A 26,982-nucleotide genomic window follows, 5' to 3' on the forward strand; every position below is an offset into this window, starting at 1 on the left:
CAATCTCTTCACCATCCATCCTGATGCTGCCGATTGGTCCAGTGGTGAGAATCTTTGTCTTCTTGACATTGAGCCTCAATCCATCTCTCAGTTAGTTGATTTTTTCCCCCCAGTTTCTTCACATGGGCTTTCACATACTGATGGTCTAATTTATATTTTAAAATAATAGAATGTGCTTTTGAGGAAGCTGTGGTGGCCTAGTGGCAAGAAGCTGCACTGCAATCCCTGAGGTATGTATGCAGCTCGAATCCACCAGATGCTTTGCTGGAGAAGGAGGGGCAATCTCCTCCTGTACCAGTCAGATCTGATTTGATGGTACACACACAAACAATAATAAAATAAATTTTAAAAAAAGTGTGCTTTTGATGTCAAGTGTAAGAACTGTGTGTGTAGTCACAGATCCCAAAGAGTTCTCTCCTACATTTCTGTTTTATTATTATTATTTTATTTATTCATTTTTTTCCCCTTGCTATGTGCTGTCGAAACAGATCTGACTGGAATAGGAAGAGTTTGACCCTCCTTCTCCAGCAGAGCATCTGGTGGATTTGAACCGTGCACCTCTGGGATTGCAGTGCAAGGCTATAAACTTTTGGACGCCATCACCTGGAATGTCCTTCAAGATATCTCTAAATGGACTCAAGTCGCCGTCTTTTGGCTAGTAGTCAAGTACTTAAACATCTGTGCTACTCAGGGACTCTGAGTTTATGTTATGAGGCATTAAACGTGTCCTTTGTCTCGGGCTACTTCTGAAATTGATACCGTGGTCTTAAACTCTTGCATGTACACCTGCCTTCCCAACTCTTCTCACCTGGCCACTGATTTCTTCTCTCCGGAGCAGGCGAATGGCCAGGCGCAGCTGTCCCACCACTGCTCGCTCTACAAGGAAGCAGAAATCCTGTGCTTGGACACACAGATGGTACAGATGATCTTGAACAGTTTGCCACACACAACCCACACGGTCTCTGCAAGGAATACAAGAGATGGGGACACTGGGTGATAAGCTTCCCTTCCAGATGTAGGCTACGCTTTTGAGGGATAATTTGTATCAGACCCTGAGCGCACAGATATGACTATGCTTCTCCGCTCATTGCCCCAGATCCCTTTTAGCAAGGTGGCTTCAGCCTTCTATACCTTTTGCACAGTATGGGACCTGCCAAAAGAGTACCCTTATCCATCTTCTACCTGTTTTCCAACACGATCCTCAGCAGCATCTCCAGGCAGAAAGCAGCATCTTCTTCATCATATGTCTCTTCGTCTGGAGTCACTGAGACTAGAGCCTGGAGTGGAACAGCAGCAGGAAGGTAGATATGGTAAAGCCAGTCATAGGCCCTGCTCTGCCTGGAATCCAGGCATATACCTCTCCATTCCTTCCACCCTACACTCAGCCCACCCTTCCACTGCTCTTTCTTTGTCAGTCGGTACCTTCATAAGTTCCTGAAGTGACTCCAGCTGAAGGAATTTACTTTCTGTGATCATCTTTTCTGGATCACATTGCTAGAGAAGGCGTAAGAGAGAGGGGGGTCAGCACAAAGACCTGGAGGTAGGACAGTTTTCCAAGAGCCGAAGAGAGAGAACAAACAGTGAGCCCTGGTCACAAACCCTGGCTGAGTCTTTGGTTGGCAGGGCAGCATCTGCCGCCTAGGAGGCAGGGGTCTAGACCTGCTCACAGGAGCTGGCAGGTAGTCACCTTGATGCAATCCAAGGCCATTCTCTTGGCCTCCTGGTTCTCAGTAGAAGGGCCCCGCATACTAGACTGCTCAGGACCACTCAGTGTCAGCCAACTCACGAAGCTCAACACTGTTGATTCTCCTCTGCAGACAAAAGGAACAAGTCTTCATAAGCCTGAGAGCCATGCCTCCCCTCCCCAGCCCAGGCCTTCAGTCTCTGGGCTCCTCTCACCTGTTTGACGGTGTTTCTTCCCGTTGCAGAGAGATCTTGCCATTGGGATCCACAAAGTCTTCTACCTGGAAAAGCAGATCAAAGATGATTTCTTTCTATATTCCCTTTGCATTTCCTGTTCATTTCCCAACCACGCAAAGTTCTTTTTCTTCGTAGAACCCTCCACGAAGTCTATACTATTATGATATATAATAATAATATATTACTATTATTATTATTATTGTAATTAAAAATTAGTATATAATCCTGCCAGCCTTTCTTCACAGCTACCCCAGGACCTGTGATCTTGTATTTGAGTTGTTTGAGTGAGCTTCAGCAAGCATCAGGCCCAGCACAACTCTCCTGTGATTTTTTATACAAGTGGCATGGAACCTTGGGGCTTGTTAATGTTGACTACTCCTCTACCAAGAGTTACCTCCACCATAGCTTTGGGAAGCAGCTGGGCTCGGAAAAGCTGCAGCATGGCCTCCATGATATTCTTCCAGCCTTCCCGCAGGATGTCACCATGACAATGGGCCAAGTGGAAAACCATCTTAGCTGCAATGTGGGCTTTTGGGTTGCTTCCAAACACACTGGGCAGGTTCTCAATTGACTGTAAAAGAGGATGAGAAGAAGCTTAGGGCTTGGTTAATGCCGAGAAAGCAAAATCTTGCAGGGCTCTGCCTCTGTCTCTAAAGGTCTTTCCACTGAGTCTGCCTTAGTCACTCCTAATACTGGAGAGAGGACTAACCTGGATAAGGTCTTCCCCACTCTTGCACCTCCCTGTCCCCTCCCATTACTATGGTGGTACTATCCTCAACCCAGGATATGTGGGATAGAAATGATAAACTTTTCTGTGGTCAAGTGAGTTGAGGGAGTGCACTAAGGGAAACCAGCTCCACAGATAAGGGGAGAAGAGAGGTCCCCCTCTGGAACTCCAAATATAGCCCTTGCCCATGCTCACCTCACTGCTGAGAGCTGTGAATTTGCACAGTGAGATGATGAGATTGTCAAACACATCGCTGAGGCCATAGTAGGCAGAGATCATGGCACACTTCCTGTAACATCACCCCATCCCAGAAACAGTGTCATTGGAAGGCTGGGATGCCCCTCCCAGTTTCTGAGGAAGCCTGCCTGGGGCTTCCCGCCTCCCCACCCACATTAGGAAGAAATCTTTCACTCCTGAGTGTGTTTAAGAGTTTTCCCAGGGAACCCTCCCATTCTCCCTCCAAAAACTCAGAAAGAATCTCATCCTAAGGAAAATAAAAGCGGGATCAGTGAGGACATGGAGGCAACTATACTAGTTCAGAGAGTTAAGAGTAGGCCAAGATCAAGGCCAAAACTGGACTACCTGAAGCCCGAGATGGATTTCTGGATGATTGTTTCCTCAAGGCTTTTGTCAAAGACATAAGAAAGAGCAGCAATTGTAGGTCCCCAGGTCATGGTGAAGAGGTCAAGATCATAGCTGCCAGCAGGCACACGCAAAAATATGCCCTCAGTGGTGGCACCTCGATGGAGCAGCACATTCCATACGTAGTTCTCCCGAACTAAGCCAGTTTGCTCCTCAGGCATCACAATTTCCTCATTCCTGTCACATGTAAGAAGAGGAAGAGATGCACCCCTGTGGACCTTACTTGTTTCAACCCAAGACAATGGGCTTCACCCACTCATACAGACACTATCTGCCAATGAGTGGTCACCCAATCTTCCCCTCAATGGTCTGCTCCCCACCTACCACTGTGACTAGAGGGAAAGGAAGCAAGTGCTGCCTAATCCCCCATAATCTCAAATTCTATCTCTGGCTTCAGTTCTGTAGTAAGATTTCACACTGTTTCTATGTATAAGAAGATAAAGAACTCTAATCTATGGAACATATAGTAAAGAACTAAGTGTCTTGTCTTGGACCTTTGCCCAAACCTTACCCTCTAGTGCCCATCGTGGGTCTTGTACTACTCTAAGAGTTGCCGACAGCATCTGATAAAACTAAAAACTGAAAAATGAGGCAATTGTTTCTCCTAAGAGGAGATGCTACGTCGTCCTTCATACATACTCACTTGATGGCATGATACATGTCCTCCAGGATGTCTTGCTCAAAGTCCTTGCCTCCGTTCACACCTTTTAGGTTTTTGCGAAACTCCTAGAGACAGGCCAGTGAGCTTTTCTCCCCTGTGTCAGTGCTGAAGCCCCACCCAAACAACTTCTGGGTCTGTGGTCAACAAGGCTTAGAAAGTGAAAGAATGCCCCCTACCTCCCTCACCCACTAGTTTCTCCTCTGGATTGGCCAGCCCTCCAATCCCCTTAGATAGAGCTCTGTCCTCTGTGCCCATGTCCTTCCTACTACTTCTAAACCTGTGCCAGATCTTCTCTGTCCTGGCTGGGATCCAAGCTTACCTCCAGGGTCATAGGTGCATTCTGTTTGCGAACATTGTGATTATGTTGGTCAGTATTAAGCATGATAACAGCATAGGCCAGAGCAAAGCAGGCATCGCTATTGGCAAATGGGGAGCCATTACAATTCTGGAAAAACAAAGACCCCACCTGTGTCAATGTTCTTGTCTGACCAATGAAACCCTCACTACCAACTCACTGACAATGCCACTAGACAGCAGAACAGCCACCCACAAAGTGGCCAATCTCTTGCTAACTCCTTAGGAGAAGTGGAACTCTTCATGGATAGCTCACTTACATTATACACTCTGATTTCTTAGGAGATAGCAGCTGAGGCCTTTTATTAAAGCCATAGAAGCTCTCAGTCAAATTGACCTGGGATCTTGGGCCAGTTTTGCCTCTCACACTCACCCTCCAATGCTCTGTGAATGCTTCTAGTAGCCTCTGGATGACTGGTGCTTCCCCAGGCAAACGAAAGGCTTCCAGGTATATGCGGAGAGCTTCGTCCAGCCTCAGACCCTGAAAGCTGAAGGTGCTATAGGAAAAGGAGGAAGGATGAGGGAGAAGATGTGTAGACTGTAAATGCTATGTGCTCTGACAGTCTTCCTAACTTGTTCTTCCTGGGAGCTGGCAAAGGGGAGGCTTCTCCTGGTCATTTCTAATTTAGCTGAGAACTTTTGACAATTCCTGACTTTGGAACTTTTAACATCAGCAGGCTCGTGCCAAAAAACTGAATTCCCTGACCCAGTTTCTGTGCTTAGGAACCCTGCTCCACGTCTTTGTCTTAGTCTCTATGTAGTATGGAGAAATTCCCAAAATTCTGTCTCTGGCGATTGTTTCAGGTCCACCAGATACAGGTGAAGGGAAGAGGAGGTAGCCTGTATCATCAGTAGTGACGATACTGCTTTGAGGAGGGTGTCCCCGTCCTCTCACATGAATCCTAAGCCATGGCTCATATTGTTTACGGCTTTCTCACCTCACAAAACTCTCCAACAAGTCGATGTTCTTCCGGTCACTCACGAACTCCCCAATCATTTTCTTGTCTAGTCGAGGGTTCTCTCGAAGCCACTGAGCTACCTCTGTGTTGTCCATTGGGATGGTAAGAAGACCCTTCTCCTGTAGAAACTGGATTCCTTTCTTTGGTTTCTGGTTGAACTGCTCTGTGCCAGTAATCAGCAGCTGGATGAGAGAGCAGAGATGTTAGAGGCTGCTCTATTCCTAGAGCAGAAAAGGCCAGGCTAGTGGCCAGCTAATGGGCTTGTAGGATGTGGAACTCTGTGACCCCAGAACTAAGGCTACATCATATTGGCCATAGTCTGTCCTGCCCCCAACCCCAATTTTCATGTCTAATTAGAATAGACTGAGGAGCTCCCTTTCTATGTGCTTAAAACACATGGGACAGGCCCCTCTCTTCCAACTTAAGGCTCAGAAAAAAAAAGTAGCATAAAGAGAGCAGAGAAAATGTCCTTATTCTCTGGTTTTATAACCATTTCCAGGGTCTGTTTATAGCCAGCATCTTGTTTATGGCATGTCCAGGATTTCCTTTCTTTCTCTAGCTGCCTAGCTGTGAAAACACTGTGATAATGCAACAACTGTCTGTCTGTCTGTTGAAGTCACATTTCTGCAATCAGATCAAGGGCATAATAATGGACAGAGGCCAGTAATGAAAAGAGATGTCTAAAGAGAAGTTTTATTTTATTTTATTTTTTAGTTTTATTTTTAAAAGACTGTATGTGTGTATCACAGTTATTTGAACTTTAGGGAGCTTTGGTGGTCCTGCAGGCAAAGAACTGCACCACCAACACAAAGGTAGGTGGTCTGAACCTACCATGTCCTTTTGTGCAACTGACAACCTCTGAAAAGCCACTGGAGGGCCAGCTTTTCTCATTTGTTTATTTTTGGTGTTTATTTTGTTTGTGGATGGCCAATTTGACGGCACAAAACACCGAGCACCATTTGAGCTTTGCTAATGCACCGAGAATGCCCTGGTGGTGCAGATTGTAGGGAGCTGTGCTGCTAACCAAAAGCCAACGTTTTCTGTTGTCAATCCCCCCTCTATAGAGCGGAGAGGACCAGTAACCTAGGACCTGCATGATACTACTAGCTCCTGGGCTCCGTAATCCCCAGTAACACCTGTCTGTCAATTAGGGTAGCATCTGCCCAGAGCATATAGGGTATGCTCAGCCACCTGGCTTAGGAGTAAAGGAAAGATTCCAAGAGACAGCAGAATGGCTAACGTCTCAACAAGCTCATAAACTAACATTAGGAAGCTTTACAATGAGCTGCGAGACTCTCCTTCATTCTCTGGGACAGAAACCCAGCAAAGAATACCTAGATAGAGATGGGCAGAGACTGAGTTAGGGAATATGTCTTTGTACCTTTTTTTTGTTTTTAATTTCTATCAATTCTCGTGGATCTGGCAGGAGACTGGAAAAGCGAGGTGGCTTCCGTGTAAGCTTTTTGTCAGCTAGGAATAGGAGAAAGAAATTGAAAAACCCGTAAGACATTTTTTACCATGACAAAGATTTTTTGGAAGGTCATTAATCTTCAATAAAAAGAAGGATGCCTCAGAAGTTTCCTGTCCTTAACAGTTTCCCCTCTGCCCTGCATGTCCATCTTCTGGGGGGTCCCAATACTTTCTTTCTTCTCTCTGGGACTGAGGGCATGTAAACAGCCAAGGCTCATTTAGGTAATACCCTAGAGTGTCTCTCTGCTCTCCTCCCCCTGCTATCTACCAGGTTCTCCATTGAGGGGACTGAGAGTTCTGGAAACCCAGAACCCACCCCCAGAATCACCAGCTTCCTCCAGATCACTGCATCCTGGTTTCCCGTGTTCTGCTGGCAGCTGCCCTCCACCTGGCAGATGCAGGCCTGAGATGTCAGGAGCTGTGCCTACAGCTTTCTTGTCATTGGCTGTTTTCTCTGCTGGTATGAGAGAAGGTGGTATGTGAAGACTTAGAGGGTAGAAAGCCAAACAGAGCTTTAGGAAAGGTTGACTCTCAAGCTAAGGAGATCTGCATGCTCTTACACAGGGAGCCAGCCCTAATCTGGACAACTTACATCTCAAAGAGAAGTTGGAATGGGAGAAGGAAGAACCTAGAGCTTTTAGGGACACAGTCCTATATCCTTTAATCTCTGTACTCTTTTACCCTGCAAAGAAACAGTAATTCCTTACAGACTCCCTAAGGTGAGAATCAGGATAAAGAAAAAAGTCTATGAGCTCTGTTAACTTGCTTATTTGTCCTGTGATTCAAAATACCAAGTTCCAGAAACCCAGAATAGGGAATATAACCCAAGGGAAGTGATATGAGACTAGGAGACAGGATTCGGTGAATGGAGAAAGAATCTGCATAGAACTCTGGGATCATCAAGAAAGGAATGGCTCTCACTATTGCTGGCTTCTCGGGGACCATCTACCGCCTCTTTCTTCTCCTGCTGGTTGAGGTTGCTGAGGCCTTTGGCCTGGCAGTGAGCCTCAGTGCTGTCAATCACAGTCAACAGGGCATCAAGTGACAGCAGGTGTGTTGTATAGAGTTGACCAGAGACAGGGAAGGCATTCTGGAAATGAAAGTGATTCAGTAAACCTCAAGTTAGACTATACGTTAGCTGATCCATTTCTAAAAACTCTGATACCTTCTGTACCTTCTACATTGCCCTGAGAAAACACTTTTACTCCTCCTACTCCCCAAGTCTTAAGCATTCTCCACTTACATATGTAACAGCCCCACTACCACCAGTGAGATTTTAAGTTTCCTTGTAGAGGCTGTATTAGTGATCAGCACCTTGGACAGCAACTTGGTGAGGTCTTCAAAAAGGTTGGAACAGTAGTAGTCGCAGTCATAGTTGATGTAGAGCTCGGTGACGAAGCTGGGGATGCGCCAGAGCTGCACAATGGCCTCCAGGGCCATCTCCTTCATCTCGTAAGGCATCTTGGGGTTCTCCACAGTGATGATTTCCATGAGCTTTTTGATATACATCTAGGAATTGCCATTACGGTTGGTAGTTTTTAAGACAGGAAGACATAAAATAGGACAGGAAGAATATTTAAAATGAGCTTCTATTTGCTCTCTTTGAGTCATGAATTAAAAGCCACCTGGAAGCATTTTCACCCCTTACATCCTCCCCTTTGGCCTGAGTGCTGGAAAATAAAGCTTGGCTTTATCTTACGTCTGACTGAACAAAGTTGCCCTTCTGCCTGTCTGAGGTTGTCCTGGTCTTATTTATAATTTCTTTATTGCAAAATGAGTTGAGTTTGAATATAGTGGCAAAATTGGCTTGACATGCCTGACTGTGCTGCACAGAAATTGCTAGAGAGAAGAGCTATCCCCACTCACAGTGAAGCTAACCACCAATTCTAATATTCAGCTTCCTCCAGTTCAAGCCAGCCAGTTTTCCCTGGGCTCTGCCTCAAATCTCCACTAATGAAGCCAGTCAATGAACCATGGAACCATGAAGCTAAAAGCATTTTGTCTAGTGGAAGTCTCAAAGTCCTACCACTCAACATAAAAAAGCTTGCTCACTGAGGATGCTATATGTCTCTTTATTCCCCCTCTCATTTTCACCGAAGGTCAGGAAACTCACCTCCAGCTGGAACTTGAGGTGCTCCCGCATGCTCTCAAATAGCAGGAAGCATACCCGAAGAGAAGCAGCATAAAGGTTCAGTCGCTCTACGCTGAGTAACTGGAAACCAGAGCAGGGTGGGCCATGAGGTTTCTGAACCCGATGATGGCTCAATTGGGATAGAGGCAGGAGAGCAAACTGGAGGATGGTGCCATTGAGGTCCTATGCAACTGTATCTAGCCATTCCCTGTGGGTGCCAGAGTCCCTGGGGAAGACTGGAGCCCTCCTACCATGACTACTGGTCAATCTCAGGAGAAGTAGGACCTATATTCTGTCACAAATCAGCCAAGCCACCCTGTGTTCCCTCAGTCCTGGAGAGAGTTTGAAAAGTAGCCAGGAGCTCCGAGTCACTCTAGTAATTCAATCTCACCTGAAATAAGTGGCGGCACATCTCATCCTTGATAAGGCCCAAGAGGGTCTGGCAGTGGGCTATAGGAGCTGATTCAAGAGCCACTGTCAATAAATGCAGTCCCATGTGGATCATAACCTCTGAGTTATGGCGGTCGTGCGGGTTGGTGAGGGAAATGAGGAAACGGAAGAGCTCACGGATACAAGGAAGGCCATAGGGGACCAAAGCTGTACCTGAGGAAGCCAGGAGAGAAATCAGACAAAAGTCCTAATAAGCTTTCTCTTCCCTCTCATTTCCTATTTATTGTCCATCAATTTTCTTCTCTGAATAAATGAGGGAGGAACTCCATCCATGCCAATAGTCCTCTGGTTTCAGTCCATTTCTTGACTAAAAAATGGCTTAAAACTTGACTAGCAGACAGTAGGTCTAGGCCCAAGCAGCTCAGTGAGTGGGACTGGGGCTGTGAGTAGGCAGAACTGACATAAAGTACCCACCTTCTTTCTGGGAGGATTGTGTGAAGCGTACACCCCGAGGATTGACATAATCCATGTCGTGGACAGAGGCAGAGTCGGAGTGGTCAGCAGGGGACGTACATTCCTCTAACACCTCAGGGATGGATTCCACAGATGCTGATTGGGCCTTTTCCACCTGGACCCCTTCCTGTTGAGATCAGTAGCAGAACATACAGAAAGGGGGACAAGGCAAGAGAAATTTGAACTTCTCTTCCTGAACACCAGTTTTTCACTGTATTTCTGGAGGATGCTTGGTATAGGGTCAGCTCAGTGAGCTATAAATCAGTGCTAGACAGCTCTAGGGGGGAGTGTGATGACAGTGTCTGAGCTCTCTCTCGAGGTATGACTGACTCACCTGCACTAGAACCCTAGAGGCAGCAGAGGCTCTTACAGACCCACGATTCAGATCATTACCTTTTAGATAAAGTCACAGCCAGCTGTTTCATCTTTGCCAAGAGCCACCCATGTGGATAACACATATGAGGGGATAAATCTCATCTGCTGTATCTCACTGGGAGCTGTGGTGGCCTAGTGGGTAAGCAGTTTACTCCGTCAACCCAAAGGCAGGCAGGCAGTCTGAATCCATTAGCTGCTCCAAGGGAGAAAGATAGGCAATCCCCTCCCATGTAATTTACAGCCTCTGAAAACTTGCTGGAGGGTCAGCTATGAGTCAGTTCCTACTCAACGAGACAGCAACAAGTTTATCTCCTGGTAAATCATGCTGAGGGTTTCCTGGGCAGCAGAGCTAATTCTCCGGAGTAGAGCTCCCTTGCCCAAACGTCTTTTGAGCTGAAGCCTTGATAAGAACCCAAAGAATCCCCTTAATTCTCAGAATGATAGACTGGAGAGGGGCCTTTAGAAAGCAACGCTGTACCTGGGAGTCAGGCTGCTCAGGAACCCCTAGCTCACAGCTCACAGGCTCGGCAGCTGTGCTGCAGCCTGGAGGGCCGGCTTGCTCCAGATCTGTGAGGTCCTCCTTGGAAGTGGTCTGGGAAGAGAATTCCAGGCCACTGTCTGTAGAGGGACTGACCACTGCTGACGCAGCTTCTGAACTCGCAGAGGAGATGGAATTAGGCACATCAATGAAGGGCATGCCACCTGCCAAGGGAAGTAAGAGAAGCATGAAGGAGAAGAGACGGCCAATTCCCTAGGAAACACACAGTCTCTGTGGTTTGAGGAGCTCTATCTCCCAGCCTCCATCCCGAAGCTATACATCAACGGATCTCTAAGTAGTCAGAGTCCCTCTGGAAGGAGAACCCATAACCCCATAAGTCATACAGAGTTGCTGAAGTCACAGTATGGTTGGACTTGTAACAGAAACACACCAAAAACATACCAAGACCCCTCAGTTGTTTGATCTTCAATTTACTAGCTGAGAGGAAGAAGTTTTTCTTCTATTTTAATCAGAGGAAGTAGGTCAGGGTACTTACCAGTGAGGTTAGAGGATAAGGTGGTTCCATTGGGGGTAGGCAGCTCTGAACCTGGTGCCACTTTGGTCGTATGGCGAGAAGGTCGGGGCGATCGCTTCTGCTTCTTCCACTTGGATGAATCACTCATGCCTCCTGCTCTCATTTTCAGCTGGAAATATCACACCTCATTAGTGCTGAGACAGTAGACCTAGAAATCTCTCTTCTCTTAGTCTTACCAGTCCCTAGAAAGCAGCCTATGCCCCACATCTCTGCCAAGGTAAGAATCTGGACCATCAGATTACATTCCTGCTCCTCTAACCTGGTTTCTACATTTGCTACTTCACAAGGTGGCTTGGCAGCTTCCACATGTAAGGTGCTGCTCTCTTTCTAGGCTGTCACTGAAAGGGGAAACCCTCACACTCATCACTCTGCTCCCCTGGGTCCTGTAGAGGTGCATGACCTCTGCCCAGGTCTAGGGGTTCCTTGGCCCAGAGCCACCGGTCTAAAGACCCACGAACCCCTGGGTTCTCTCCTCAGTGTTCTGACTACTCCTCCTGTTCATTACTTGAGTTTTCCTCTATTTCCATCTCCCCCACCCCCTCCTTGTATTTCTATTATTCCTACTAACACCCTTATCACCTGTTGAGGACTCATAAGATGTAAATCTTAAAATACATTTCCTCCATCTAAGGTTCACCATTACTATTCCCAAACCTCGATCTTTCTCAGCTGGGGTTTAATCCAGTCCTGCTATATATTCTCTGACTGACTGATAGAAGACCATTTCTGGACTGGATGATGGCAACTGTTCCAGGACCTTTTAGAAGGACTTCAAAGAGAGCAGAAACACTTTCACTTATTGCTACTCCCTAAAGCCATGTTATCCTTGGCCTCTTTATTTCCCTCTGGTATCGAGGAATGGGCCTCCTTCCTTTGACTCCCTCAAGCGCTCTAGAACCTAGCTAACCTTTGATCCCTTGTTTAGAAACAGTAATTCTTCCCTTCCCATAGTGCCTTCAATAAAGGTAGGAGGTCCACAACCTGAGTCTTTACTACTCCAGCGCTTAGCAACACAGGTACAGCCTAGCATTAGATTGACACGTTTTTGTCCCTCTGACTTCAAAATGCTTGCAGTTCTATATCTACAAAGAAGTTTCACATGCTCTACGTTGTGTGTCTGAGGCTCTTCCAGGGCCAAGCTTCTCTAGAAATCTGTTTCCCAGTTTCAGAAGAAACAGGGCCTGTGGAGGTTGGGAGAGCGTCCCTGCTGGAATTCAGCTGGCATGAGCTTAGGGAAAAAATGTTCTGGGGGAAATCAGCTCCCAAATACAGATGGGCAAGAAGCCCAAGATACCAATGAGGGAAAACGAGGGCTTCTTGGCTTAACTGGAAGTTGTCATTGACCTCCAAAAATCACAGATCAGGATCCACTTTTATGAGGTATTCCTTCTGTTCAGGAGGCTCCCCAATTTCAGGGACTCCAGATGATCTTAATTCCACTGAGAGGCCAGTTATCCACTAACGTTTCTCTCTAAAGTTGATTAGACTTTCCTCACCATTTTCTTTGCTGTTCTCTTTGCAAAGCTAGCTCCAACCTGGCTGTTTCAGTGACCTTTCTCCGCGGCCTGGCTGAAGTAGGTGGCTGAGAGGTAGAGATATTCTCACACATGTCTCAACCTTTAAAAAGTACAGCTGTGATTCCTGTCTTATGATGAGGGGCACACAGTAGATGTTCATGAAACTCTATACTACCTTATCTGTACAACTCTGTGTCCCCAAAGAAGGGTATAGCTTTAAAGAAGAAAACAAAACAAAAAACCCTGGTAGCATATAAGGTGGCCACTGAAGAGAGCTGCAACTTACGACAAGCACGCGAATGAAACTTACAACAATGCATTCACAGACTACACGGGCCTACGGACTGCTGACTGACAGCCCAGCCAGCTGCACACTTGTTACTCATAGTTCTTTTTACCTTCAAAGACCTGAATGTCCACAACTACACCTCTAGCAAGTACACTCTTGTGATAGATCGCCTACAAAGTCTGTACCTCCTTCTTGCCCTCTTATTCCTTAAGACAGAGATATGAATATGTGGGTGATCTTTAGTTTGAATCCTCCCTTACATCTTAATCCTCCCTAAATCTTAATTTTTAAAAGACAAAAGATATCTGCAAAGATGACAATTATTCCCAATGCCCTCAGTTACTTGGGAATCTAGCTTCTCTTCAGCAATCTAGAGTCCAAAACTTCAGAATAACTTAATGGTAGCCAAGAGAAGATTCCAGCTAGACTACCCTTGCCTTCTAACTTAGTCTAGAAATCCATTAGAGTAAAGGGCTTGTTTGCGCCAGTGCTGAGCTATGGTGAGAGGAGAAGAAGGTGGGGTCTTGACTGGAGTTTTCTCCACGTTTCTCTAGAAATGGTTGATGTTAACTGTCAGTAGGCCTCAGGCTCTCTATCTCATCTCATCTCATCTCATCTCACTAGATGATCTATCACCAGTTCAAGGCTTCCTCCTCTTGCCTCCAGACAACCAGATGCCCCAGGAGAATTCTCAACCCTGCAATGCCATAAATACATGCAACTCTTCCAAAGCCATGCTGTGTTACAAAGGAGGGGTAAGCTGTGCGCTACACAATGGAAACAGGACCCGGGCATTACATGGGGTGAGGGTGGGGGTAACATTTTAAGAATAAAAAAAGGGGAAAGGAGAGGGAGAGAGACCTTGAGGTTCTTAAAGAGTAGTACCCTCTCTAACTGGTTCAGGGCTTTGGGCTGCTCCCCACTATTTAGCTGCAGTTTGTTGAGGAGACATGGAGAAATCTGTGAAAGACAGGCAAACGTACGATTTAAACAGAGTGAAATAAACTCAGACACACATGAAAAGGGCACAGGGCAGGAATGGGGATGGATGGCAGGAAAAGAGGGGAAGGTCAGGTGCATGCACCAAACAGCCGAGGGTCATCTCCAAAGGCAAAATCTCTTAGGGTTGCACATAGAATTCTCACTAGAGGCCTGTGAGGTCCAGGGTTTCAGTTCACGGGAGGAAGAGGCCGTTCTTATGACCATCATTCTTCTAGCAGTTTGCTAACCTTCTAATTTGGAGTCAGGCTTGATTTGTCTCTTCAATGGAGGCCCACACATGAGTCCAGATTGATCAAATAGGGCGGGATTTGGGGTATAGCCTCTCTGGGCTCCTACCTGCTCCTCAGGCTGGACCCTGAGGAGATGGGACGGCAGAACTTCCATCTTTGTCAACATAAATTTTCAGGGCAGCCTGGCAGGCCTCACCCAGGCCTTTAATGGACTGGCTCACCATCTTATGTGGTGGGTCAACAAAGGCCAGAAAGGAAAAGTTGGGGCAGCAGAGCATCTGGTAGAGAATAAATTGTCCACTGAAGGAATAGTAGCTATTTTCTAGATTCCAAGCAAATCTATTAAGACAAGAGCATATCTCTGCTAAGCAAGGCTATTCAGGAAAATCCCATAGCACTGAAGTTGGGAGATTAAGGCTTGGAGAGGGGCAGAAGTCCAGCTTCAAGATCATACCTTTTTCATGTTGGTCCCCACATAGTTCTTCGGTTCTTCTTTAAACTGAGGTAACCTATAGGATAGAAATTCCAGGAAATATAACTGAGGATAAAGTCCCTCCACTACCCAGGAAGACCTTCAACAGGATGGACCAACAGTGACTATAACAGTAGACCCAGACATGATCATGAAGATGACACAGGATAGGACAAGGTTCCGAGTGGTTGTTCACAGGGTCACTATGAGTTGTAGTTGACTCAATAGGCCCTAACAACTATTGCCAGCTATAACCCAGAAATGTGAGAAGGCTGTTTCCCAGGAAGAGTTGGAAAGTAGGGTAGACTTCTTTCACTCTCTCAAAGATTCATCAAAGAGCCATAGGAACTGGGGAGAGGCATCACATTAACACTTTCTTTTTTTTTTTTAACATTAACACTTTCTGAAAGAGAAGGTAAAGCCACCAAGAAATGGCTGGCATAGGGTGGGAAGGAAAAGACGGGTTGAGGTTTCAAACACAGTAAATTTCGGCCTAATGATTAAGAAACTCTATAGCAGGGACAAGTGGCAGACCTAGTCTTTATATACTAAGAATTATTATCTATAGATCTAAAGAGCAAAAAGAAATCCCAGGAGGTAATTTCAAAGTATAGGAAACAGGCAGTTTTGAAAAAGGCCTCCTGAGTCCCAGGCTGAAGTCTCTGCTTAGGGGAACCAACTGTCCCAGTCAGCCTGGGACTGAGGGGGTTTCCTGGCATGTGGGAATTTCTAGTGCCCTTGGACTTGGCTTCTTATCTAGGTTCTCTTTTCCATCTGTAACCTGTGCAGAAACAATCACTAGTTTGGGATGCAGAAAGAGGACTGTCAGACTAGATCAAATAACCCTCGGCCTCCCTCTGAGGCCAAGAAAGCTCCCTCTTCTTTTTCCCTTGCCCAGTAACCCCGGGCCCAGAGAGCTACCCCCATCCATAATCCCAGTGGCCCCTGATGTGGCTGTGGGGTTGGCTGGGTCCCTGAAGTGGCTGTGTGGAAGCAGGCAGGCTCAGGAGGCCTGGGCAGCCGGGCTGAAGCAAACAGCAGCAGGTTTACCTTGTGAAGAGCAGCTGCACCATGTCTACGAGAGTGTGCTCTGCGGATTTTCTCAATAACTCTGCACAGGCAAAAACAAATAACACAGGTGTCATTACTTGCTGTGTTATTATCAGGAGGCTTCTCAGTGCAGACTCCCCTCCAAACCTTGTTTACCAAGGATTATGCCAAACTTATTAAAACCAGCTCCAGTTCAGCTTGGCAACCAATTCATTACTAGCCCACTAGGTGGCACTACTGAGCCAAGAAAAAAGGGGGGGAAAAAGAAAAAAGATGCGATGCATGTGTTTGATGCAGTTGCTGGCTGTAGTCAATACCAGAAACCCTAAGGGAGTAAAAGTTGGGGCCTGAACTGATTTATTATGGAATCCGTCCCACCTCCTGCCCTAGCTTCACAGGCAACAGTTAGGACAAAGACTTCCAGGTCTCTGACTCCCAGAGATAGGCATTGGAGAAGTCCTGAGTTTTCCAACATTGCGCCCCTCCACCCCCCATGATGAAGGATGCAAGAACAAATCACTTACCACTTAGCCTCATTTCAAAGCAGATTCGGAAACAAGACTGCATAATCTCACACACGGATTCATTGGTAAGATGTGCACCTACTGGGGTAAGCAACAGAGTCCGAAGAACCTACCATCAAAAAAAGGAGAGATTCTGTGATAAAAGGCAGCCTGGGCTGGGCTGCGAAGGATAAAGGCTGCCTTATGTTTCTCCAGACTTCTAGGGGAAACATTTAAGGTGTGAGAAAGGGAGGGAGGTTAACAAGAACACTGAGCCTGCTTCAGTTTGGTAAAGAGGTCTTCCAGGACCTGTCTTGGGAACTTCTTAACTCAGCATGACCCTGTCATGATTCAGAACGCCTTCCCTAGCCAAGAAAGCCAACAGATGGGTGGGACAAATACAGTCTGCTCTCAGTACCTCATACCAATTCATTTAAAGCTTTTCATTCTTTTCCTTAGAAAAAGCTTTTACTTTGGGTACCTGAGTTGCTTGTTTGGAAATAAAGTCACTACTTAAGCCCCACTGGAGCCAAAACACAGTTTCACGCTGCTGGAGACTACGTTAACTAGCTCCAGGCCATTAGCTTAATTCCTCTTCCTCTCTGCTTACCTGAAGGATTTTCATCAGGACAACCTCATCACTGGCAGGGTCTGTGCCCACAAAACGGGCATGGGTGACGGCGTCTGCCATGTTCTCCATGCCCTCTGCTGTGCCCTCATGAAGGGGATCTGCTCCAGTCAAAAAGGAAAACATTGAGCATGGAAGAAAAGAGAAAAGGCAAGGGAGACATCCTGTCTAGGAGCTGCTTTGAAAGTCTTGGTTTTCTCTTAATTCCCTGAGCTACCTGAGAATTTTTACCTTATCTGGCTTTAGTGAGATCTTCTACAAAAACTCCACTGTATAATACAGTGGTTCTCTAACTTAAGCATCCATTGAAGTCACCTTGAGTGTTTGTTAAAATGCAAATTGTTGTGCTCAGTTTCTGTTGTTTTAAAATTAGTTAATATGGAGAATCTGAGGATTTGCATTTCTAACAAGATCCCAGGAGATGCTAACATTGCTTGTCAGGGGAACACACTTTGGTAACTGTGGGTGTAAAGCTACTTATTTCATGAAGAAAAAGCCTAAATAGAGGAGGGTTTTGGTCCAAACGAATCAGAGTAAGGCCAGAACACTGAATGCCAAGGATGCAGCGTTTCTCTTTCTGCCTTCAGCAGCTTTTCTCTGATTACTTTTGGAATGTTATTTTCGGGTGCAGCTGAAGTAGGGAGCAAGTTAGGAAATGAATAGTTATTACTGCCACTTTCTGTAAAAGAGTAAAGACTGCAGCTTTCAATATGGATTACATCTCAACATCAAGAAAACAAAAATCCTCACCACTGGGCCAACAGGCAATATCATGGCAGATGGAGAAAAAAAATGGGTATTGTCAATGATTTCATCTTACTTGGATCCACAATCCACATCCTCGCTACCAGCATTCAAGAAAGCAAAAGAAGTGTTGCATTGGGAAAACCTGCCATCAAGGACCTCTCCAAAGTGACAGGAGTTAGGAGAGAGTCTTACTATTTTTTCTTCCCTGGCACCTGAAATTATGGAGTTCCTGAACCTAAGACTCAGGAGATGGCCAGGAATTCTGAACAGTGCTTCATACAACAAGCCAGAAGGTTTATTAGTTGTGAATTGCTCTCATTGGTTTTCTTCTCTCTGTCCTGGTTAACCTCTGATACCTTGTTCAAGACTCTGATTTACAGTGTCCTTGGAGTAGCTGCTCTAAGGTCATGCAGAAGAAGTAAGCCAACTGCATGATGACAGGGTATAGCGGAGTGACTCAGCTCCTTCTTGCACTCCAACAACTGTTTCTCTTGGCACAGAGAATCTTACATTCTCAAGGCCTTTGCCTCAGTCTTCTCTCATAGCTTTGCCTGACAGTCCTCAGACAGGTCTCCTGGACCCACATGAGATTCAGGTTCTCCTTGGTTTTGTGTGGTGGTTCAGAGTTGAGTGAATGGTAGCCCTGTTACTACCTCACAATGTTCTTGGGAGTCCAATTTCTTCCTCTCTTTCAATAATCTCTCGTGTGAAATTAGTTTAAATTCTAATGTATCTCTTTATAACTCTTATATTCAAAGACTGACTGAAGTAGCAAGGTTAATTTTCTAAAAAGGCAAGTAAAAATGACACATTTTAGAACCATAGGTGGTAGCAAAAATACTAATGTAACACCTAAGTGGGGCCAAAAACAAAGGTGGCTCTTGGAGATGTTAAGCACTGTTGAGTCAAGTTCGAACTGATAGCTGAGCCTCGAGTAGGTTTTCAGAAGTTGCAGAGATTATAAATCACACAGGAGACTGCTCATCTTTCTCCCATGGAGTGGCTGGTGGATTTGAAGAGCTCTCTGGTCTTTGGAGTAGTATCTAAAATAATCTCAGGAGCCTTGGACCACAGAACTAGAAGGTGGGGAAAGGGTATTTCTTCTAAAAGGAGAGTCTAAACAAAGATTGTTTGGGCCTGCTTAGCAGGCTTTTGCTCCCCAAGAGCTCTTCCTCAGAAAGTCCTCCTCTCCTGGCCTCTCTGGAGCAGGATGCACAGAAGTTTGCCAGTTTTCTCTCCTTGGCCTCTGGCTTTCATACACTCCTTCCTGCTCCTTTTCTTATGTCCACCGCAATCACCACCTCCAGCATTCTCCATTCTCACCACAGGAAACTCCAAGGACCAGCTGGCCTGAGGTCTCCAATAACTAGCAGGCCTGCCAAGTCTAAGAAGGGAAGACAGTAACAGGAAGAGAGCAAAATGCACCAAGTGGGCAGCTGCTGGAGGCTGTGAAGAGAGATGACCTGCAGGTGGTGCTCAGGGCAAGGCAGGAACTGGCTGGGCTTAATTTTCCTTGGGGAAAGTATAAAATTAGGGAGTGCACACTGGTGGCCTAGTGGATAAGAAGTTGTACAGTCAACCAAAGGCTGGTGGTTTAAATCTATCAGCTGCTCCACAGGAGAAGAATAGATTGCCCATCTCCTCCTGTGATAGAGGCAATCTCCTCTTGTGATAACAGCCTCTGAAAATCCACTGAAGGGTCAGCTAGGGCCAACCAAATGGCAATAAGCTAGTTTAGTTAGAGTACCTGGAGAATCCGATAAACCTATTCAGAAGATAGCTATGTAAATCTAACTTTGTAAAATGATTTTCCTTTCTAACTACTTCAGCCTCATCTGGTTTGTTTCCCTACTTAGAAACAAGACAGGTGTCTCTTTTCTATGTCTCTCACCCATGCACACAAGCTGGTGAGAAGGGAAAAGGAATCAAGGATACAAAATGATGACCAAAAAGGAATTCAAGAGACATCATAAATAAATTTAGAGGTAAGTAACAAGTTAGGGGAAATTTGAGCTTGAATGTGAGAAAAGAGTTGTAGTAACTATCATAGACTGACTAAGGGTTCGTATCCCTCACATACAAAGTGCTCCTACACACTGATAAGAAATAGTCAATGCTGGTGATGAGGTGGGGAAATGTACACCTGTATACATTGTGGGAAGTGTACAATGTAACTTTTGGGGAAGATAACTTATGAATTCTATTAGGTACATGACCCTCAATCCGTAAAGCCCAAGTATAGGCAATGAAAATTTGTTAATAAGGACAGGTGAACAAAGATGTTTAGTTCCACAATGGCTCCAAAGAGGAAACATTTAAATATTAAGAAAAGAATTATGCTGCAATTTACACTAGGGAAACAAACTGATACCAAGTATATTTAAGTTAATACCATTAAATTTAAAAAAAACCCCAAACCAACGAAAACCCAACCAGAATTAATATGTAGCACACAATTCTATTTTTTCTATCTTTTTTAAAAGGGGTGGTAGCTATAGATGTGTAGGGAAAAATCACACCATGCTGTTAACACTATTTACCTCAAGCCAGAGAAAAAAAAGCACTAATAGAGGAGAAACCATCAACTTTTTTTTAAGATGCTGCTTTATTGTCTTCTTCTAATAAGCATGCATTATATTTGAAAAAGAACTAAAAAGAAACCACATCCACAAAAACTTGAAGGATCTCACATCTTTAATTTCCTGCTCTGATTTCAGAGGAACCTGAGTCTAAGGTAAATCTCCCTTACTTCCCCAACCCAACAGACAAGTCAATTAGCATGATGAGTAGCCAACAACAATCCTATTTCTCTTATAAAAGGAAAGATAATGCTAGGGAAAATTTCCATTATCACCAGGTCATTGCCTAGGGCCTGGCCCCTCCTCTTCTCCCAGGAGAGGCAGGAAATGAGCACTGACATGCAAGAAAAGTCCAAGCTCTTACCTATGAGCGCATAGGACAGGAACTTGTTGACAGAGGTGAGGGCCAGGCCGGTGATTGGGCCGGTGGTATCTTCAGAGCGAATCACTTCCAAGAATGGTCTAAGGAACACATTGGGTTCAATCTCTGAGAGTTCTGTAAAAAAACAAACAGGAATGAAGAGATGCCATCTGACAAAAACGCTAAACCCTACAAAAGGTCCAACTTGTTTGTGCTAGCCATGAAACTGGAAGTCTTTCTTGGTTACTGGGTCAATCTTTTTCTCTCTAGATTGCCCTGAAATAAGGAAGCTTGGAAAAAAGAAGACAAATCACTTCATAATCACATTATCATGCTTTCAAGAATTCACAGTAATTCTTTAGTATTATTTTAACTGTCGCTAGGTCAAATTCCCCTATGTCAGGAGGAGATGACTAAATCCCTCACCCTTGCCAGAGATTCACAAGCAAACCTCATCTTCTGGTTTGGTAAATACAGCCAGTGTGGTCACAAACTCTCAGGGCAGGCTGCTGTCTTTTGCTGTCATTTATGGTCAAGGACATTTATTTTAGGGAAAAATGGTAGCATTTCCCAGGAGAGTGAGAGGAGAACCTTTTGGCTTATAGTCACTTGTTGAAAAAGTAAGCAGAGACAGAACAAATGACAGAGGCATTTTAATCTTGGAAGGTCTGTAACCATCTCCTAAGCCTGTTTTCCTGCCGAGAACAAGCAGAGGGTTACTTGTCCTGAAGTGAAAAGCCAAATAAATATATTACAAATAAATGAGACTCAGAAAAGATACTTGGCTGGAGAGTAGAAGTCAGGGGTTCACTTAAGGCCGTATGTTAAGGTGGAGTACCACTGCCTTACAGGGAGAGCAAGTCCAATGTGATGTAGCTTCATAGACCTGAAATCTAAATTCAGCAGTCTGTGCTGATAATTACATAGAATAAGGGTCTTAACCGATTTTGGATACATATAGTCAAACTGTCACTGATGTGTCAAATGCGATAATGGTTACCTATGGTGGACAGTGTTTGGTGGAGCTTCCTGATTAAAACAAGCTTGGAAGCAGGAGTGGCATCCACTTCTGAAATAGCTTGCCTCCAGAAATTCTATGAACGTGCAGAAACAAGGAAAGTTATACAAGTGTTCAGGTCTTTTGTTCATAGGGTCTCTGTGAGTTGTCGATGACTCAGTGGCACTTAACAACAACAACATAGTCAAACTGCAGCTCTGACTTCTTTTCTTTTGTGGAGAAATGCCGGTGGAATCAAACCACTAGAGGTACCTTTGGGTTTAGTGGTGCAACTCTCTATGGACTGCTGCCACCAGAGACAGCTCCTTAGATGGGTCAGAAGGTGCTATGATATGATCAGGCAGCCACACCTTTCCAGACAAAAGGAAGCTGTGTTTCCTAAGCACTTTCATTTTCAAGCAAATACAGGAAGCTTCTTACTCAATTCCTACTGCCTCCCTCTCAGGGTAAACATTCTCTGGGCCCGGCTGCTCATCAGATTAATGCTTTAATTAATTGGCAGATTGGGTAGCATTTTCCAAGTTTGTCGGTATAGTGATCACATCAGCTGTATAAAACCTGCTTCTCTTTCCCCACTGCCTCCCCCCCCCCCACCGAAGGACAATTTGCAGGGTGAAAAACCTGTGCATGTGAGCGTGAGAGGAGACATGTGTGTGTGTGTGTGTGTGTGTGTATGTTTGGGGTTGAGAGGTAAGAGATATTTGAAAAACTAAACTAGATAAAATACTTGAAAAAAAGAGAAAGTCATCAGGGAGCGCTGCGAGCTGCGCTGTTAACCCAAAGGCTGAACTGTGTCTAGCAGCTCAACTCCACCAGCAGCTCCTGGAGAGAAAGATGGGAATCTCCTCCTGTGCAATTTACAGCCTCAGGAAACCTGCCAGAGGGTCGACCAACTAGATGGCAATGGGCTTTTTGCCTGATTTTTACTGCTTTAGGGATAAAACGCATTATATAAACCATTTAGTCTGTCATTTGAAAAATGACCATGTTTAGGATATTTTGAGATACAAATCATCTAGGTGCAAAACAAACAAAATCCTTGGAGTGGGGCAGGAACAGATTTTTTTGAAATTTTTACCTGGTACCTACAACTACATACATATTGTACATAGGGTTTTCAAAAGCCTATTTCAGAAGTGGATGGCCAATCCTTCTTCCTAGTCTGTCTTAACTTGAATGCTCAGATTTAGAACATAAGACAGACAATCATTTTACAGAAAGGAGCAGATTAAAGATATTTTCCAATTGTAGAAATAATCAATAGATTCAGTATTGTCCCTGCCCTTGGCACATGTGTCTTGATCCACCCCTTTCCCTGCTCCACCAGCATTCACTTCTGCTCCCACCTACTCCATTTCAACACCTAACTCCCCCAGCCAACCCTTCACATGATGCCTTATATCTCAGTCTTTCTGGGCTTCTGTGATTCCGAAAGCCTCAAGCTGCTACCAGTTTCTTCTACTACGGGCAGTATCTCTTGAGTTTAGGAATCTTGAACTTCTGCTCCAGGATTGACTTCTTATGGCTTAGGGCCTCTTCTCCATTTATACTACACTGCAATTACAATGGGATAGTTTCCCAGTGGTGATGTATCCGATAGATTTGCTATATAATGTGGTCTTCTTGGCCCAAATTTAAAGGTGTTGGCCTTGAACTGTGGACTTCAGAGACACAGAGTTGCGTGTAACTGTGTGGTGAGGGGTCAGTTGAGTCAGCTCCTGCTTGCTGAAACTGAGGAGGACCTGAAGTGCTTGCTGCAGAAGGTCAAGGACTGCAGCCTTCAATATGGATTGAAGCTCAACATCAAGAAAACAAAGATTCTCATCACTGGCCTGACTGGCAGCATCATGATATATGATGAAGAGACTGAGATTGTTAACAGCTTCAGTTTGCTTGGCTCTACAATCAATACTTTTGGTACCAGCAGCCAGGAAATTAAAAGACTAATTGCATTGGAAAAGTCTGCTGTCTGAGACCTCTCCAAAGTACTGAAGAGCAACAACGTCAGTCTGGAGACTAAAGTGCGCCTGATACAATTACTTGCTATGCATCGGAAATCTAGACAATAACTAGGGATGATAGAAGAATTGATGGCTTTGAGCTGTGGTGCTGGAGAAGAGTATTGACTATACCATGGACTGCTAGGAAAACAAAAAAATTTGTCCTGGAGACGGTGAAGCCAAGTTGCTCCTTGGAAGCAAGGATTCTGAAGCTTTGACATACTTTGGACATGATACAAGGTGGGATCAGTCCTTGGAGAGGGACGTCATGCTTGGGAGGCTGGAGGGATAGTGCAAGAATGGAAGGCCCTCAATGAGCTGGATTGATTCAGTGACTGGGATAATGGGGGTAGGTGTATCAGGGACAATATGACTGGCACAGGATAGAGAAGGGTTTAGCACTATTGTAAATAGCATTGCTAGGAGCTGCAGGCAACTTGCTAGCATGTAACAACAAACACCACCACTACCTACAATTAGCTTCACATCTTCCTTTTTGGTAAAACATTTTCCAATCAGGGTCACCATTTCCTCTGCCTCTTTTTTGTTTTTTAAAAAATGAACATTGGTCACATATGTATACATAACTTTGTGTGTGCATATAGGATCTATATACATATTCTTGTACTTGCATTCTGTGGACTAATGCTTTATGGAAATGTACTTCTGGAAAATGAGGTTTTTATACTGTCCACTATGAACCCACTACCACCCTTACTTTCTCACCTCTTGAAAGGGTTTGGGGAGAGGATGGGAAAAGATCCCTGTTTATGAAGTTAACTTTCCCAAGGTTGGGTCAAGAAAATGTGGAGTTTTGCTCTCTAAGTTCAACTACTGATTTCTAGGAACATCAGAGAAGCTCTAAGAAAGAATTTCTGCATGTCTACGGGTGGGAAGTGCTCCTAACTGGGTATCATTAGCAGGGGTATTTCTATTTTTTTAAAATTATTATTTTTTGTGTATGTACTGTCAAATCAGATCTGACTGGTATAGGAAGAGATTGCCCTTCCTTCTCCTGCAGAGTATCTGGTGGATTTGAACCACATACTCCTGGGATTGCAGTGCAGCTTCTTGCCACTAGGCCACCAGAGCTCCCTAGCAAGAGTATTTCTAATTTAAGGGTGACCTTTCTGTAAGAGAGCCCTGTTGGGTTTCATGTCACGCAACTAGCCAAAAACTTAGTGGTTTTAATAGACTAGACACTGCTTGGGAGAAAGATGAGGCAGTTTGCTCACACTGAAAGTTGTAGCCTCAGAAAGCTTAAAGGTTGTGAGGACCCAAGCCAACAATGACATGGACTACATGGTAGTGGCTCCTCCCCTAAACATTTTTTTAAAGCAATTTATTTTATTGTGATTTTAACAAAACTTTATAGAAAAGTTGACTTTTCATTCCTTCATTGTTACACATTTTCCTCCCCAAGTCCACTTTGCAATGCACCTCTTATTCTTGACTGTTATCATACATATAGTGCCTACTCATATATTCCTTTTAACATGTTGCTGCACACTTTTAAATTGACGACTGTGCTTAGAAACACTTTTTTTTCTTCTTCTTCGATGTATTACCATCATTTGCGGCAACATGTTAAACAGTTCTTTTCCCTATCTGTTCCAATGCAGTGTTCATTATCTATCCCTTCTTTCCCTAGTTTCCTTCCAACCCCCCATGTCAGTCCTGCTTTATAACAATGGTGTTATGCAGCATTTGTCCATATTTCACTCAGCATAATGTCCTCCAGGGTCCTCATGTTGTGTAATGTTTTATGAGGTCATTGTTTTTCAAGTGCTGCATAGTAGTCCATTGTACCATAGTTTTTCTATCTGATAGTTTGTTGATGGGCACTTGGGTTGCTTCCATCTATTTCCTATTGTAAAAATGCAGCAATAAACATGGGTGTGCATACATCTGTTTAGATGGTGGCTCTGATTCCTTTAGGGTATATTCCCAGTAGTGGAATTGCGGGGTCAAATGGTATTTCTATTTCCAACTTTGTGAGAAAGTGCCAGACTGCCTTCCATAGTGGCTGTATCATTCTACACTTCTACCAGCAGTGAATAAGGGTTCCAATCTCTCCTCAACCTCACCAGCATTTGTTGTTTGCTGCTCTGTTGAACCTTACCACTGTGGTTGGGGTGAATGGTGTCTCATAGTTGTTTTTTATTTGCATCTCTCTGATAACTACAGATTTTGAATATGTATTCATGTGTTTGTATGCTATCTCAACATCATCTTTTGTGAAGTGTCTATTCATATTGTTAAGTATAAATTTAAAATACAAAATTCTGATTTATAATCTTGGGAGGATGTTTAGATGGCCTGGCCCTCTAGAACAGTGCTTCTCAAATGTCTATGTGACATAAGCATCAATCTTAAGTCAATCCATAGTAGACCTATACTTCTAACAAATTGGAACTGTCTCTAAAATTGGGGACTTTTGTTGTTGTTGTGTATAAGACCTACACTTCTAAAACAGATGATAAAAATGTATTTCAAGTAAAAGAAAGAAAATACCCAAACCCACAAACAAAACCCAAAACAAAGCCAGAATAATTATTCTAATTTTTATTATTAGAATTAACATGCACAAAATCACTCAGCCAAGTTAGTTTGTAGACCTACACTAATTTACAAATTATGATTTGAGATATCTCTAGACAGTGCTTTAAGTATTGTGCTGCCAACCCAAAGGCAGGCAGTTTGAGTCCACCAGCTGTTCTGCAGGAAGAAGATGGGCAATCTCCTCCAATGTGATTTACAGCCTCTGAAAACCCACTGAAGTATCAGCTAAGAGCTGGTTCAGACTCAGTGGCACACAATAACAATAACAACAACAATAACAAACAGTGCTCTAGGAAAAGAAGTCTTAACTCTCAGTTCACAAGTCTAGACAATTCTTTAAATCCTGGAATAGTGAAAAAGTTCCTAAAAATATTTTACAAGTGAAGTAACCAGGCTTCTTGCTGTTGTGTGCCACTGAGTCAGAATCGATCAATAGCTGCCCCTTCAGTAGGTTTTCAGAGGCAGTTAATCACCCATTCTTCTCCCATGGAGCAGCTGGTAGATTAACAGCATGTACCTTTGGGACTGAAGCACAGCTTCTTAGTACCAGGCCACCAGAGCTCCCTGGACTAGGTCACCAGAATTCCCTTTGCCAAAGAATAAGTACAATAAAATACACTTTAAAAGTTTGTGTGTGTGTGTGCTTTTTTTCCCCCATTTACAGTCAGTCAACACTCTTGGCACCAGCAGTCAGGAAATAAAAAAGCATATCGCGATGGGAAAGTCGGCTGTTAGGGACCTCTCTAAAGTACTCAGGAGCAACGGTGTCTCTCTGGAGACTAAGGTGCGCCTGATACAGGCCATGGTCT

At 44.5% G+C, this 26,982-nt stretch overlaps 1 protein-coding gene across 2 annotated transcripts in view; it reads right to left on the reverse strand.

The window, feature by feature from the left end:
- GBF1 (golgi brefeldin A resistant guanine nucleotide exchange factor 1) overlaps window positions 1–26,982 on the reverse strand; it is a 128,252-nt gene that overhangs the window by 8,926 nt on the left and 92,344 nt on the right. For both annotated transcript variants that reach the window (XM_006879986.1, XM_006879985.1), the window contains exons 4-29: window positions 20,597–20,728; window positions 16,889–17,007; window positions 16,300–16,408; window positions 15,776–15,836; window positions 14,708–14,762; window positions 11,177–11,324; window positions 10,621–10,844; window positions 9,729–9,894; window positions 9,256–9,467; window positions 8,847–8,945; window positions 8,048–8,242; window positions 7,655–7,823; window positions 7,050–7,190; window positions 6,645–6,733; window positions 5,243–5,445; window positions 4,678–4,801; window positions 4,270–4,395; window positions 3,933–4,015; window positions 3,230–3,466; window positions 2,843–2,936; window positions 2,315–2,491; window positions 1,900–1,964; window positions 1,688–1,811; window positions 1,423–1,494; window positions 1,183–1,277; window positions 809–962 (exon numbers count right to left, since the gene is read on the reverse strand). In XM_006879986.1, coding sequence (XP_006880048.1) covers window positions 809–962; window positions 1,183–1,277; window positions 1,423–1,494; window positions 1,688–1,811; window positions 1,900–1,964; window positions 2,315–2,491; window positions 2,843–2,936; window positions 3,230–3,466; window positions 3,933–4,015; window positions 4,270–4,395; window positions 4,678–4,801; window positions 5,243–5,445; window positions 6,645–6,733; window positions 7,050–7,190; window positions 7,655–7,823; window positions 8,048–8,242; window positions 8,847–8,945; window positions 9,256–9,467; window positions 9,729–9,894; window positions 10,621–10,844; window positions 11,177–11,324; window positions 14,708–14,762; window positions 15,776–15,836; window positions 16,300–16,408; window positions 16,889–17,007; window positions 20,597–20,728 — 3,473 coding nt within the window. The remainder of the gene's footprint in view (window positions 1–808; window positions 963–1,182; window positions 1,278–1,422; window positions 1,495–1,687; window positions 1,812–1,899; window positions 1,965–2,314; window positions 2,492–2,842; window positions 2,937–3,229; window positions 3,467–3,932; window positions 4,016–4,269; window positions 4,396–4,677; window positions 4,802–5,242; window positions 5,446–6,644; window positions 6,734–7,049; window positions 7,191–7,654; window positions 7,824–8,047; window positions 8,243–8,846; window positions 8,946–9,255; window positions 9,468–9,728; window positions 9,895–10,620; window positions 10,845–11,176; window positions 11,325–14,707; window positions 14,763–15,775; window positions 15,837–16,299; window positions 16,409–16,888; window positions 17,008–20,596; window positions 20,729–26,982) is intronic.

This window comes from Elephantulus edwardii, unplaced genomic scaffold (genome assembly GCF_000299155.1).
Source record: "Elephantulus edwardii isolate Elephantulus edwardi_28Jun2011 unplaced genomic scaffold, EleEdw1.0 scaffold00006, whole genome shotgun sequence".
Lineage (NCBI taxonomy): Eukaryota > Metazoa > Chordata > Mammalia > Macroscelidea > Macroscelididae > Elephantulus > Elephantulus edwardii.